Genomic DNA, 15,409 nt, shown 5'->3' with positions numbered 1-15,409 from the left:
GGCTCCAGGCTCTGAGCCATCAGCCCAGAGCCTGACGCGGGGCTCGAACTCACGGACCACGAGATCGTGACCTGGTTGAAGTCAGACACTCAACCGACTGCGCCACCCAGGCGCCCCAGATTTTCCAATTTTCAAAACACCTCTAAAATTACACAATTTCTAATACAATCTTCCTATTTTTTCCCATTATTTTTATTATGGTAAAATACACATAACATACAATTCACAGTCTTAATCACCTCGGAGTGTGCACGCCGGCAGTACTAAGCGCTCCCGGTCGGGAGGCCGCCACCACCATTTGCATCCACAGTGCTTTTCGTGTGACCAGACTGACACCCTGTCCCCATTAAACAGCCAGTCTCTATGAACCTCCTCCCGCCAGCCCTGGCTGTCACCTTTTTACTTTCTATTTATTTATTTTCTAATCTCCCTTTTGTCCCCACTTCCCACCTCCTGTAACCACAAGCCCCTTATTTTTAAAGAATACTTTTTTTTTTTTTTTTTTCTTTTACCAAAGACTTTGCCTGGGCCGAACACAGCAGGCCTGTGGGCTGGAATTAACCAGCCCGCTGCCAGATGTGACCGACGTTCTCAGCACCCACTCACGTGAAGGGACTCGCCTGAAGTCGCCCCGTTAGGTAGAGGCACAGTGGGTTCTAGAACCCAGTCCGGTGTTCCTCCCATCACTGACCTGGCCCCCCTAGCACACAGCCTTTCAAGACTTAACCTGCCTGCCAATCAGAGAGGATGGTGGGGGCCTTCCTTACCTCACCAACGAGTTTGGGAAAGGGGCCTGGGTCTTCCTCCTCCAGTTCCAGGGTGGTAATAACCCATCTCCTCTTGGATCGCCGTAGGGGCCGGTGGCTCTCTCCCTGAAATTACAATGACGGCAATAAGGAGGTGATGGCGAGGTGGCAGGCACTACATTTGCATTATCTCCCTTGTCCTCACAACAGCCTCCGATGCTTAGGAGTCAAAAGTGCCTGTTCTGTTCACAGCTGCAGAGTCGTTCCTAGACGGTGGGGCACGGGCCACCCAATGATTTTACATGGATCGTGAGATCGTCTTAAGGGCTATGCAGACATAACATTGAAGACCGTTGCCTACTATGTGCCAACCCCTGTCCCACGGCAGACACACAAATGAATGAACGAGAAGGTTATTTCCCCCATTTGTCTTTCCGTCTTTTGGAAATAGTTGATGAACAAACTGAGGGTTGATGGGGGGCGCGGTGGGGGGAAATGGGTGATGGGCATTGAGGAGGGCACTTGTTGGGATGAGCTGGGTGTTGTATATAAGCGATGAATCGTGGGAATCTACCCCCGAAACCAAGAGCACACTGAACACGCTGTATGTTAGCCACCTTGACAATAAATTATATATAACAAAAGGAAAGAGTTGATGAGAACATCTCCATTCGGTGCTGATAGTGTGGATAGAGCTCTGGGCTGGCACTTCGTCTCTTACCTTCCCTTTTAACAAAGACAGGAAGAGAGAGAGACTCAGACTCAGGTATCAGGCTCAGAGACTTGTCAGGCAAAACACCACAGATGGAATTTAACCATCTATTTATTATAAGCGAAGCTGCTTTCTAGCCATATTAATTTTTTTGTCCACAAACATGTAAGCTTTTTAAAAAATTACAGTTGATCTTTGAACAATGTGGGGATTAGGGTGCTGCCCCCTAGGGCAGCCAAAAATCCACATGTAACTATTGACCCCCCAAAACTTCACTACTAACAACCCTACCATTGACCAGAGAAGCCTTACTGATTACATGAACAGTCGATGAACACATATTTTGTATGTTTTGTGTATTATATGCTATACATAGTAAAGACAATGTCATTAAGGAAATTATAAGAAAGAGAAAATACGTTTACAGTACTGTCCTGTAAAAAAAAATCTGCATGTAAATAGACCCATGCACTTTAAACCCATGTTGTTCAAAGGTCAACTGTATTCAATTAGAAAATGAGTTGATCACAAGACAGGAAGGAGATATTCACAAGGTGGCACAAGGTGATTGGGGGGTGTGGCTGCATCCTGGGACCGTCCAAAGCTCACATACCGGAGACTGTTAAGTTCAATATATTTTAATTGCAGAAAGAAGAAAATAGCGTGGGTAAAGCTCTGGGCTGGCACTGGATGGCTGATTTCTGATGCTCACAGATTGTTCCTATTCTAGCAGACATAAAAGCACCTTCTGCAATTCTCTGGCAATCCCTGAAGATTCCAAAAGGCCACATGTAGTTACTAATTTATTTTCTGCAAACTGAATATCGACCGGGAACTAAAAACCTTAACATTGCAACGGAGTCCCTGAGTGAAGTGTGGTCTCACGTGGCTTAGGAAGAAAGTGACCTCCGAACCCCACCTTTGTTTGCTGAGCGAGATCATCGTTTTCTTGTCGGAAGCTGTTGACGCTGTTGACCTTAAAAATAAAAATGGCATGAATTAGTAGGGGATACACTTATCAGGACCTGCCTGAAGTCACACTAGTCTTCTGGAATGAGAAAAGGAAGAAAAGGAACTTTATTTCATTTTGATAAGTATAATTTCTTTCTCTTGTCATCTCAGTTCAGAATTACCACGTTTCCTCTGCAACCGTAGGGGAACCATGCAAAAGGATTTACACAGAGTATCACTGATACTGGGACGTCTAAAACTGTAACTCGGGAGATCACCCTGTCTATTCTGGACGAGCATAGATGTCTTGGTATGTCACACGTAAATACCAAACGTTAATTGGAGAGATCCAACTGGGCCTTTTCTCCTGTTCTTTTTTTCTCCCCCGCCCTTTAATTTTAGACTCTATCTTATAATAATCAATAAGATAATAGAACTTGGTACTTTTTGTTTATATAATGATTTACAATTGAGAATTATTTATTTATAACTTACATCTCAACAAACTCTCCCCCCCACCCACACACACACAAAATAGAAATAAAACCCACACACGTGCAGTGAGGTTGTTGAAATAAGACAGACCCTGTAGAGGATGTCGGGACCAACACTGAACGAGCATGTGTATATTGACATGTATGGCCCTAATCCACTCACTGTCACTGCCATATACCGTGTCATTGCCTGAACAGAGACAATTTATTTACTCATTCTTCTGGGGATGGTCATTTAGACTTTTTCAGTTGTTTGTTATTACCAAAAACAACAACAAGAAAAAACCAAAAATGCTGCGGTAGTAAACAGCCATGTGCATAGAGAAGTTTTCTCCAGAGTGGCAGTTTTGAAAGTGCGGTACACCGGGGTCCCTGACCCTGTTACAGGAGGTGGGGGAGACGCTGGGCCCTGTCTCACGGAGTCAAAGAATGAATCTCGCGGACAAGAGAGAGTGAGCGAAGCGTTAGAGCTAATTGAGGGAAGGTACAAAGCTCTCAAGGGTGAGAGGGGTTCCGACTGGGGAGCCTCCGAGGACTTTTGTCACTGACCTTCTATTGGGACCTGATCTGAAAGGTTGTGAGGCTCCATGCATGGCACCGGGCCCAGGCAGGTCTGGCATATGTTTATCCTTTTTTTAATTCCAAACCTCGCGGCTTCTCCTGCCTCCCACTTGCAGCTCCGATCAGCCTCCCCGAGGGCCCCTGGTTTCTCCCTGCCTAGCGTCAACCCTTCCCCTCCTCATCGCCATCAGAGCCCACAGGGCCACACTCTAGGGTGGCCTAGGGTATCATTTGCCTAATGACTCTAGGGTATCATTTGCCTGCTTTACTGTATGACGTTTGCACCGATGGGACAAATCTCTGGGGCCTCGGCACCGAGGAAGCCAAGGGCACCAGCATCACCCACAGTATCTTCATTGGTACGCGTGTGCAGGAAGAAAAAGAAAGAAGGTAGAAGTCTGTTGCATTTAAGAATGAATTGGTGAGGGGCGTCTGGGTGGCTCGGTTGGTTAAGTGTCCGACTACAGCTCAGGTCATGATCTTGCGGTCCGTGGATTTGAGCCCCATATCGGACTCTGTGCTGACAGCTTGGAGCCTGGAGCCTGCTTCCGATTCTGTGTCTCCCTCTCTCTCTCTCTGCCCTCCCCACCACCCCCCCCCCCCCGCCGCTGTGTTCTCTCTCTCTCTCTCTTTCTCTCTCTCTCTCTCAAAAACAAATAAACATTAAAAAGAAAAATTAAGAAAGTGTGTGTGTGATCGTTTGAGGTACCAGGTGAACGGGCCACTTTTTTATAGAAGAGCATTTTACTTGAAAGAATGACTGACAAACCGTGTTGTCCAGGATCGGGCCCTCGATGGACAGCTCTTTGATAGCAAACAAGCCAGCCGATCACTTCAAGGAAAACAGTGGATGGTGTCATGTTGCCAATGATAAAACAAACATAGGCTTTCAAGCAAAAATTAGAATTTTGGAAAACTTCTGTCTGCTACAATGGGCTTGACAGCTTCCCGATACTTAGAAGAATTTTCTGATGATGTCAGTAGAGCTATTAATGAATGTGATTTTCTGATTTTGTAGACTGAAATATGTCAACATTTGGAAGATCTGCATAACTCTATGAGCCAAAAGGGTTTCCTAATGATTAATGCATGACCTCCAAAATCATACTCTTGCCAAAAGGCAAGAGAGACATGGTTTTAACGTAATGGAGCAGGGCAAGTTTATTACCGTGTTCAGATTCCACATGAGAAGCAGTTGTTAAAAAATACCACTTTGTCAAGTTTTGGTGTAATATCAAAGAAGGATATCCACAATGATCCATTGAAGGCTATTCAAATATTCCTCCCTTTCCATGTGCGTACCTGTGCGAGGCCAGAATTTCTTCATTCTTTTAACTAAACAACATTTACAATAGACTGCAGACTCAGAGAGGAGAATCTGGCCGTCTTCTTTTAGGACAAGAGATTTGCAAAAATATAAAACGGTGGGGCGCCTGGGTGGCTCAGTCGGTTCAGCGTCTGACTTCAGCTCAGGTTATGACCTCCCAGTTTGTGAGTTTGAGCCCCGCGTCGGGCTCTGTGCTGACAGCGTGGGGCCTGCTTGAGATTCTCTCTCTCCCTCTCCCTCTCTGCCCCTCCTCTACTCACACTGTCTCTCTCAAAATAAATAAATAAACTTTTTAAAAAAGCATTGAAAAAAGATTTACATAATGCTTGTAGAATGCGGGGGGAGAAAACTTCTCAGAGGCTGCAGTGGCCACCTAATGCTGTGTGGCAGGCAGGCATTTGGCTGCAAGGGACACGCACAAATCATATGACAGGCAGTGCTGGGCCTGGGGACATGGAACCAGGACTGTTCAGGCTGGCCTGCATGAGTACCTGTGGCATCACTGGTGGGAAATGATCTGGGTATACAGAGGCTTCGTGTCTGCAGAGGCTACTAAAGAACTAAGAAGCCTGCATGGAGATAATTCCTTCCTGAAAATATTTATTTTTGTTAATGTTTATTTCTTTATTTTGAGAGAGAGAGAGAGAATATGAGCAGAGCAGGGGCAGAGAGAAAGGGAGAGAGACTCCCAAGCAGGCTCTGCATTGTCAGCACAGAGCCGGACATGGGCTCGATCCCACAAACCGTGAGATCATGACCCGAGCCAAAATCGAGAGTCGGACATTTAACTGACTGACCCCCGAGGCGCCCTGAATATATTCCATTTTTCGTTGCGAATTTGCATTCGAGGAGAATTTTTTTTTAATAGAGGTATAATTGGCAAACACCACTGTATTAGCTGTAGGTGTACAACAGAATGATTTGAAATTTGTACGGACTGCAAAATGATCACCACAATGAGTCTCGTTATCATCCGTCACCACACGTAGTTATGGAATTGTTTTCCTTGTTCTGAGAACTTGGAAGATTCACTCCCTTAACGACCTTCAGGTATGCGCTACGGTGTGGGGACTACCCGTGGCGCCATGCTGGACCCTTCTGTGGCTTGGAGCCTTCCCATTTGGGGCACTTTGCCACAGCAGGCCTAGGAGATTGACACGCTTCCCAAGCGCATCGTCTACACAGAAGCGCAGGTGATCTTTAAAAGTGCAGACTTCACCACGTCACTGGCTTCCCAGCGCTCTGTCCAGCCTGCTCTGTCCCTTTGAGCGCCCAGCTTCAGCCCTGCCACCCTGTCCCTTACCTTCTACAACCCACTGACTGTTCATCTTGAATGAAGGGCTTAGCAAATTAATCGGGCAGACCAGTGATGCTGACAATTTTTGAAAGAAAACTCGGTGTAGAATTTCCCAGATTAAAAACCAGCAACCACGACATGACAGACTTTGCTCACGTCCAATTTCATTCTCTCAGTCCCTCCGTCCTCTGTGATCTGGGGAGCTGGCCACAGTCCAGGCCTGAACACTCCCGAGTCCTTGGGACCAGAAATTACCTAAGAGAAGGGGGCAGGACTCCCCCCCCCCCCCGACGCTTGTCGCTGAGTCTGGAGCAAAGGTGAAAACCTGCCGGAGGCTCACAACATCGTCCTCTGCTTTATGCCCCCCAGACAGCGAGGATGTGGGGGTTCACGAGAAAACCGTTGGAGACAGCAGTGCTCCAGCAGTGCGCGTACTGACTTTGCATTTGGAGATCAGAGAGGGGCAGTGGGTACCTGTTTTGGAGGTCAGGGATGGTTGTAAGCCAACCCGGGGGGCGGGGGGACAAGGGGAGGAACGGGAAGGAATTGGGTTACTAATGGCCGATGGCCGATGACTGAGCACCCGATGGGCGGAAAGCTCTTTGCCCCGTTAAGGGTCCAGAATGGAGATTGCTAACCACCCCCCCCCCCCGGTTCCTACCGCAGCACATTCTTTTTGTCTGTCTCGGTCCCCTGGAATCAGCAGAAAGCTGCTTCCAACAAACACTGGATTACTACCCACAGTCCAATCGCCGCTGCCCACCCCGACTCAACACGCCCCTGGACGCGAACTAACTTGCTTGGGCTCGGTCAGGAGACGAAAACGCACCTCTGTTTTCTGATGAGACCGGTCAGGGGCAAGGGCAGGGGCAAGGGAAAGACGGAGACAGGGTTTGATGATTAAAGCCGGCTATGAACGGGATTCAGCAAAGTCTCCTGGAGCTAAAGGAGTGCTGTTTGATTAAGAACATTCACAACTGGATGTGGCAACGAGGAACCAAGAAAATCCTCCAACTTCCGCGCCCCTGGTGCCAAACATGGTGCTCGCGTCAGGAGCCAGCTGCACTGGAGTGGGCACCACACACGGGGTTTCCGTCCACCCCCCCACCCCCCACCTTGTTCACCCGGCCCAGAGCAAGTATCCAGTACATAGCAGCAGAGCGGGCGCTGGATGCGTGTTACCAACCATTTCCCCGTGGCTAGAAAACCAGAGGGGACACAGACATGCGGGCACGCCAGCCAAGCCCGTCTCCTCATTCACTCTTGTGACCGCCAGGGCAGGGGAGAGCAACTATTAGCCCCGTTTGCAGGTAAAGAAGACGAGGCTTAAGAAGATCAAGTTAAAGCCATAAGGGCCAGGCCGCCCCCAGATCAGCTCAGTCCGAACTTCTAGGAGAGGTTCCCAGGCCTCGGGAGTTCTGCAGCAACCTAAAAGGGTCCACCTCGAGCCAAGGTGAGGACCGAGGTCCTCAGGCAACCCCATCCAGACGTACAGCTGGCCCGCGGCCGGCTCCTAAGGGAAAACTCCGTGGCAGAGTCTCGCGGCTGTCCCTCTCTGTGGCAGAAAGCCACGGAGCAGGGGGTAACGACAAGCGTACCCAACGGTGAGTCTCCCAGGGTAAGTGCAAATCCAACAAGCCCCTGTGCTTTCTAACCTTGAGTCCACTGTTTGTATTTCCACTGGTGCTAGGGGGCAAGCGGTGGGGGGCAGGGGGGATTACGCCCTCCCACCCTCCTCGTCTGCTCAGATTGTCCGCAACACACACAGCTGAGATTTTCTCAGCCTTATACGAGGCGTGAGTAGATGTGCCCTTAGGAAGCTTGGGTCAACACAAATCTAAATAAAACTGCTGTGTACTATTGAAACCAGTTTTAAGATGAAGTCACACCTTAGCCCATCTCCACCACCGCCCCGAACAGGTTGTGACCCTAAGCCAACCCCTCCCTTGCACACATTCGGGAGCCCTGCTGCCAACGCCCCCCTACGGGTGCGCAGACCCCGGGCTCCCCCGACACCTGCCCTCCTCGCAGGGCTTGGCCAGAGAGCTCTCCTCGGCCCCTCTCCCAGCCTGTCACCGCAGCAGGGGCACGGCCAACTTGAGCCGTGCCTTCAGTCCCACTGCGCATGGATCCCGGCCCGGGTTCCCAGCACCTGCCCAGCTCACCTGCAGCAGCAGAACCAGCAGCAGCACTGGAAGAAGGGGCAGCGAGGGGCGGGTCCCGGAGCCCATGTCCGAGTGGGGGTGCACGCAGGCGACCGCAGGTCCCTCCCCGAGCCTCTGATCCCCGATCACTTCCTCCTCAGCCTGGTCCTCCGACCGCTCTGGGGGCACTTTGTCCCAGAAACCCTCATCTCCTCTCGCTCCTCTATTTATCACGGCGAGCGGCTGGGCTGAGCCTTAAGCTTTAACCTCATGATGACAATCCAGTTCCCAGGAAGGGAGTGGAGGGGAATAAAACTGCCCTGCCTCACACACATAGTTGCCTGCTGGGTCACGGACACAGAAGCCCGGCTGGGGCCCGACCCCGGGGGATTAGATCAGCTCGAGGAACATGACACCGGCACCTGTGGTTGGTTTGTTTGACTTTAGTTCCAAGCGGAATGTCCCGTGACCTCTTTCTGAAGCAGGATATTTCAACGACCGTTTCCTACAGCGCCTGTGCTTTGAAACAGAAGCAGTGCCAAGGGACTCCAAGAAAGAATAACCTTGTGAAGCGGGGAGAAAAACGCAGACACCGTCCACTTTCCGAAGCACCAATCATCTTTATTTATCCCAACCGTGTCTCCGGGCTCCGCGGCGTGCGGACCTTTTCTACCGAAGTCTCTGCTAGGCTTAGCTGACTCTGTGACTTTAGGATTGGAGGAGGAAGAGATAAAGAGAGGCGCCCTGCGGGCAGGGGCTCTGTGCCAACCTGGGGGGTTTTGCACTAAACTACCAGAAAAAAAGCGCAGGCAAGGGTTCTACCCAATCCGCACTTCAGGTTGCAGTGATTGAGTTTTAGATGAACTCGGAGCTCCGTTCACCCGATCACTAGTACTGTGGGTACTAGTAGCTTGGTACCCCAACACCTTCAAAATAGCGAACCGTTCTTTAGCGAGTGGAGAAGGTAGCCTTTCTTCCCGCCCATTCATGGTTCTGTGAGATGCTGCTGAGCATTATACTGTGAGTAGTTTGTTACCTTAATCCAAATTAGTAGCTTATTATTAAACACAGTAACAAATGCAATTTGAAGGTCTGTAAATACCTCCCGTGCATAAACAGAAACAGAATAATAATTATCGAATTTACGACTTCATGCTTATTTTCAAAGTGGGTATTTTTATTCCGTTTGTTCTACTGAAATTTTGCTTACGTTAGAATCCCTAATTCAGAATTTCTAGACCGGGTAAGCTAAACCATGTGGAACATTTGGGGGAGAAACAGAAGTTGCAAGCTGGGCACCCCTTTGCTGGAATAATGCTAAGGGAGATAATATACAGCCGGAAAGATAGTGTGCTGACCTCCAGGTATCTGGGGAGGGGCTGGGGAATGCTTATGATGGATTCTACTTTCACATTTGTTTTCAGTTGAAAGAAATGGGTATTTTACTGTATTAGAAACAGCCACATTTTCAACATCCTCAAACACTTAAAAATAACTGAGCAAGATGCCAGTTTCCCATAAGGCGTCCCTTCTCTCATTTGGGTTGAGAGACGCTGGGCTTCGCCTGCCACACGTCCCCCGTGAGTCAGAACTAGAAGGTGTAAGTTCCCTTTCCTCGTGAGCATCTGATTGCAGAGAAGACTGTCCAGGGTTCCTGTGCCCTCACAAGTGCACTAATGCTTTGAAGCCACAAGGTGGCAGCTCCTGGATCCACGTACACAGTTGAATGAAATGTGGTTGAAAGATAAATAAATGGTGTGGGAGGGTGAAAAGGAAGGAGTGAGCCACAGCGAATTACCTGGACTTCACGGTCTCACCTTGGGGTGTTCAAGGGGTGCCCAACCCAGCACAAGTTCTCAGCATTTTAAAAAAATATTTTAAATATTTATTTGGGGGAGGGGGTGGGCAGAGAGAGAGAGGGACATGAAGCAGGTTCCGTGAGATCATGACATGAGCCAAAGTCAGACGCTTAGCCGACTGAGCCATCCAGGAGCCCCAGAAGCAGGTTCCGAGCTGTCAGCACAGAGCCTGACTCGGGGCTCGAACCCACGAACCTCGAGATCATGACCTGGGCCAAAGTGGGCCGCTTAAACGACTGAGGCACCCAGGCACCCCTCAGCACTCATTATAATGATAAGCACACCACGAGTGCTGCTAAGGATTAATTTCATCTTGAATTATCCATGTCAGTTAGGGTTCCCGCACCCGCCAGCCTTCATTTTCAGGGTACTTAGCAACGGCAACTTAAACATATCCCTTCTCCGTCTTTGCAGAGAGAAGCACATGGCACGGAAGCTGTGTACTTGTCCAGGAACTGGTGAGTAGGACCCCGAACTGCAGACAAGGAAGTGTTACATTCACTACATTCTAAAAAGAGACCCCAACAACTAAGACCAGATGCTTCAGGACTCTAAAAGATGATGGCAGGACTGGTCCTGTGGACATGAGGGGTCACGGGGTAGGGGGTCGACTGCCTTCCGCTTGCCTCAACTGGGGAGGGATGGGAAACTTTCTTTCCATCTCTGGAAATCAGTGGGTGGGGTTTTCCCAGTGAGTGGAGTCACTGGGAATGGGCGGGGGTGACGGTAAGGCCGAGGGCCTGGCGCCCATCCCGGCTCTGCTCGGACGGGGGTGTGGCTGACCAGGCCCTGTGCCCGGCTGAGGAGACCAGAAGTGTGGCTGACATCGGGCCCTAGAGAGGGCACGGGAAAATGCTCTCCATCTGGCGTGCCAGGAGGTGGACTCTCCCACGCGGTCAAGTAAATGTCAACAGAGGAAAACAGTGGGGCGGGAGCCTTCTTCCTGCCCCCTGAGGGGGCTGCTGTGTGGACAGGTGGAGACGGGTCTGGTGTGTGACGTGTGGATGCCTTCTGCCCAGAGGCGAACCAGCCTCGGTGAAAGTGTGGAGGGAGGTCTGTGAAAGAGGAAACACGGCTGCTTCTGCGTCAGTGTCCCCTGTCTGTGCTGGAGGATGCAGGGCCTAGGAGAGGGAGGGAGTGGAGGAGGCCCTCCTCTCTCTGCCGGAAGGGAGGTTGGAGAAGAGCAGGCCGAGCCCCCACACCCACCCCCGACCGCTCACCTGCTAACCAGGAGGCAGATGTCCCCATGCTGGGGAGCCTGGGGAAGAGTGCCCACAGGAGCTGAGGGAGTCAAACAGCCTGCTTTAAAGTCAGATTCAGGGGCATCTGGGGGGCTCAGTCGGTTGAGCATCTGACTCTTGATTTCGGCTCAGGTCATGATCCCAGAGTCCTGGGATCAAGCCTCGAGTCGGGCTCCTCTCTGAGTGTGGAATCTGCTTGGGATTCCCTCTCTCTCTCTCTCAAAAACAAATAGGTAAAACTCAGATTCAGAACAAATTACATGGCTCCTGGTTAGGCTTTGCCTTGGTTGGGACTTCTCCATGTATGTCCCCTCATATAAAATTTATTTTCCCGTCAAAGGATTCTCAATTCAAGGTCCTGTTTCTCCAAAGTCATGAGTCTTGGAATAGTCTCAAGTAGAGTTAAGGAATGAAATAGAACAGTAACAAAAACCCAAGGGAAAGGCTGTGTCCCCAGTCATGGGAACTGGTTCCCCAGCCCAGGCCTGCCACAAAGAGTGACCACCGCTCACCAAAACACAGAACAGTGACGCGGGCGCACCGGCGAGCGACCAGAGGCAGGTGGAAACTGGAGGGTGGCAGGTGCTCGGAGGAGGCAGGCGGGTGCGTGCGGGGCGGGGCGGGGACACAAGGCAGGGAACGAGCTGTGAGCTGTGGCATCTACACAGTGAGCATTAGGTGTTCGCTGTACGGGTCTTTCGACTTCTCTGTATGTTTGAAGATTTTTATAACACGATGTTGGGGGGAAAATATCAGAAAAGCGAATTTGACTCCCGCATTGAAAAATGCAACTTATGACTAAGCGTACTCTGAGCCTACAGTCTAATACTGTGTATCTAACACTGTACCCCGATACCTGCCATGTGTGGGAGTGAAGGGTAGACTTCACGTGAGAATAAAATTATTCGTCATTTGTATTTCCTGATTTGCTGTAAGGGACCGAGACATTTTTGTCTGTCCTGTGTTGATGCTTTCGTAGTCATGTAGGCTGGCTGATGAGAAAGCGTGGTCCTTACGTTTTCATATTTTGTCAGCCACCAAGAGCTGGCCAGAACATTTCCTTGGAGAAATTTCTTGCCCCTATTTGTTCAACTAGTAATTGGAGATGAAAGGGTGGGGGTGCTTAGAAACACTGCCAAATACAACAGATTGAAGTGCTTCTCGCTTTCTGCAAGTATGTTTTATACTAATTATATTGATAGCAGACGCACTGAGCTTTTTTTTCAGTGATTTATGTATATAAATATTTTTATGCTTTTTCGGGAAAGAAGAGAGAACTTTGGGGCTATTTAATCTCCTCCCACATCAAAACTGTCCTGCTGAGGGAAAAAGACATACTTCCTTTAATTAGAACATCTTCAACTAAACTTGGGAGACCATTCAGCTCATTTATTGTGTGAGACCTATAAGTAAAAAGCATTTCATTCCAGTATTTAGAAAACTGAGCAACATGGGACAAAAGCAAAGCCTTCCTTTTCCTTCTCCTTACTGTGCTGGGGTGGGAATGTTGCGAGACAGGGTTTCGGAGGAAAAGCTTGGTGACAGGCGGCAGTCAGTCTTGTAAACGTGGCCAGCATGATAAAGGCAGTGGGAAGGCGAGCTGAGGGCACGGTGAGGTTCTCGCTCCTGAGTTTAAAAGCAGAAGTGTAGGGGCACCTGGGTGGCTTAGTCGGTTGAGCGTCTGTTGACTTCAGCTCAGGTCATGATCTCAGTCCGTGAGTTCGAGCCCCGCATCGGGCTCTGTGCTGACAGTGCAGAGCCTGCTTGGGATTCTCTCTCTCTCTCTGCCCTTTCTGCCCTCCCCCGCTCTCTCTCTCTAAATAAAAATAAAATGTTCACACTCTTTAAAATAAATAAATAAAAGTGGAAGTGCCTGAAAGTGGAAGTGTGTTCAAGGTGGACATGTTCTGAGAAACCTCAGTTCCTTGGCACTCGCTTGCCCCACAGGTTATCAGAGGCCATAAATCAAGCCACTTAATGACCTGTTCTTGGGCAAAGAGATAGCAGAGGGCTTGTAAGCTCCGGAGAAAATAGGATACAGATAAGCAGACACACTTGTTAGCGTGGCCAGAGTGCAGGGGGTCCGGCCAGGGGAGTGTGGTCAAAACAGTCGTTTCAGACTTTTTTTTTTTTTAATGTTTATTTTTGAAGGAGAGAGAGACAGAGAATGAGCTGGGGAGGGGGAGAGAGAGAGAGGGAGACACAGAATCCGAAGCAGGCTGCACAGAGCTGGACACGAGTTCGCGGACTGTGAGATCATGACCTGAGCTGAACTCAGACGCTTAACCAACTGAGCCACCCAGGCGCCCCTCAAACTTGCAGACGTTTAAGTGCCACGAATGTGAGTTTTGTCAAACGTTACCTGCCAAGGATCTTGTTCAGATGCAGACTTTGATTCTGTTGGGGAGGTAAAATGTTACCCTTACCTTCACAGGAGACGAACAATTAGTTTACTTCTACCCATCTAGGTTCTTGACGGAGACCTCTGGACGCGGACAGATTAACAGAGGAACACAAACAGAAGTTTAATAACACGTATGCCTCCTGCATACATGGGAGAGACCCAGGAAATGGAGAGTCCTTGAAATGCCTCGCGTTGTCACCTTCAATGTCACCTCCACCAAAAAACAAAAGATACGAGGGGTGGGGATGGGGGGGGGCGCCTATATGAGGTTACTAGGAAAAGTACAATAAATGGCTGTGGCTGTTTTGCAGATATAAGTCCAGGCCTTAACGAGATAAGAGTTGATAAGTGTTTCTAGAGATTTCCTCATCCTCTTCCTGCTACAAAAGGGAGGCACCCTCACAGATGGAGATCTCCCCCACGTGTCTCTTACAAAAGGGTAACTTCTCAGTTCTCAGAGCTTTTCCTACGTGTACGCTGTTTCTTAAATATAAGGAGCCTAAAAGCATCCTTATGTCAAAGAGGTGTATTTTGGGGCTGCAAACACGGCTCCCCTTGTACCCTCTTAGGGTTCTGTTTGGCTGGTCCTGAGAATTAAGTTGGCAGAAGACAGATCAGCGGGACAAAAGCACGCAAATTCTAGAATACAAGTTTTCCATGATGCAGACTTCCTAAGGAACAAAGACCCAAAGAAATGGCCACGGTTACCTGCTTTGGTATTAGGTTGGACAGAGGGAGCCATGTGGGGAGACTAAGGAAGAGGAGGGAGCGAGAAAGACAGAGAGACTGAAGGCAAGTGGGGGAGAGCCAGAGAGAGACATCATCCACGACGCAGGCTCCAGGCTCTGAGTCGTCAGCACAGAGCCCGACGTGGGGCTCAAACCCAAGAAACGTGAGATCACGACCTGAGCCGAAGTCAGATGCTCAGCCGACTGAGCCACCCAGGCGCCCCAGATAAGGGTCATTTTAACAAACAAAATGCGTGCAGAGTCCTCTTGGCCTCAGCCTCTCATCCCCGATGAGAAGCACATTACTTCCTTTCTGGCGCAGGGAGGATGTCTTTCATATAGGAATTTCATCTCCTGCTTTGAAGAAAAAGAAAGGGAAGAGTGTTTTCCTTTGAGTTGCTGTTTCTCAAGTGCCTTTGGCTCAAGGCAGTCAGTTCGCCAGAGTGTCACGTTTTGGGGTGGCGTGTGCTGAACTCCTTCACGTGCAGCAGGTCTGAGGCGGGGCTCACAAGCTTGGGTAGCGCGGCATGAGACGGCTCTGGTTGAATGTAACGTACAGAGAAACGTACACTGGCTTCCTCTAAAGTATCACTCACACGAGGACAACTGTATTCATGACTATTCCATTTTTAAAATCCCACTTACATTTTCCCAGCGTTATCAGAGTTAATTCCTTACATATCAAACCGCTGAGGACAGGGCTATTTGAGGCCTATTTTTTGAAACAGGGTCTCTAGGAAGATTTTTTACAAATTATTCATCCATGTTATTTCATTGAGCATTATTCTACACTTGATACAGTTGTTTTAAGGTGTTAAAGCAATCAAACAGGGAGACGGCAGACTGAGGTTGTTTTAGGTTAGGTCTAGAGGTTAAGTTGCTACCTTGTGGATAATAACACAGCACCATCCAAAAACAATCTACTATCTTATGTACAAATTTATG

At 49.3% G+C, this 15,409-nt stretch overlaps 1 protein-coding gene across 1 annotated transcript in view; it reads right to left on the bottom strand.

Annotated features, from left to right (window-relative positions):
• Positions 1-8,666, bottom strand: part of CDH26 (cadherin 26) — a 42,579-nt gene extending 33,913 nt beyond the window's left edge. Inside the window, 3 exon segments of the mRNA XM_025932471.2 lie at positions 768-872; positions 2,378-2,434; positions 8,254-8,666. Of these exon segments, the coding sequence (XP_025788256.2) occupies positions 768-872; positions 2,378-2,434; positions 8,254-8,319 (228 nt within the window). The 5' untranslated portion in view covers positions 8,320-8,666.
• Between the last annotated feature and the right edge of the window lie 6,743 nt (positions 8,667-15,409).

This window comes from Puma concolor, chromosome A3 (assembly GCF_028749965.1).
Source record: "Puma concolor isolate L17-30 chromosome A3, mPumCon1.1.hap2, whole genome shotgun sequence".
Taxonomy (NCBI): Eukaryota; Metazoa; Chordata; class Mammalia; order Carnivora; family Felidae; genus Puma; species Puma concolor.
The sequence above is the reverse complement of the archived record's forward strand: the minus strand, read 5'-3'. Positions and strand labels throughout refer to the sequence as shown.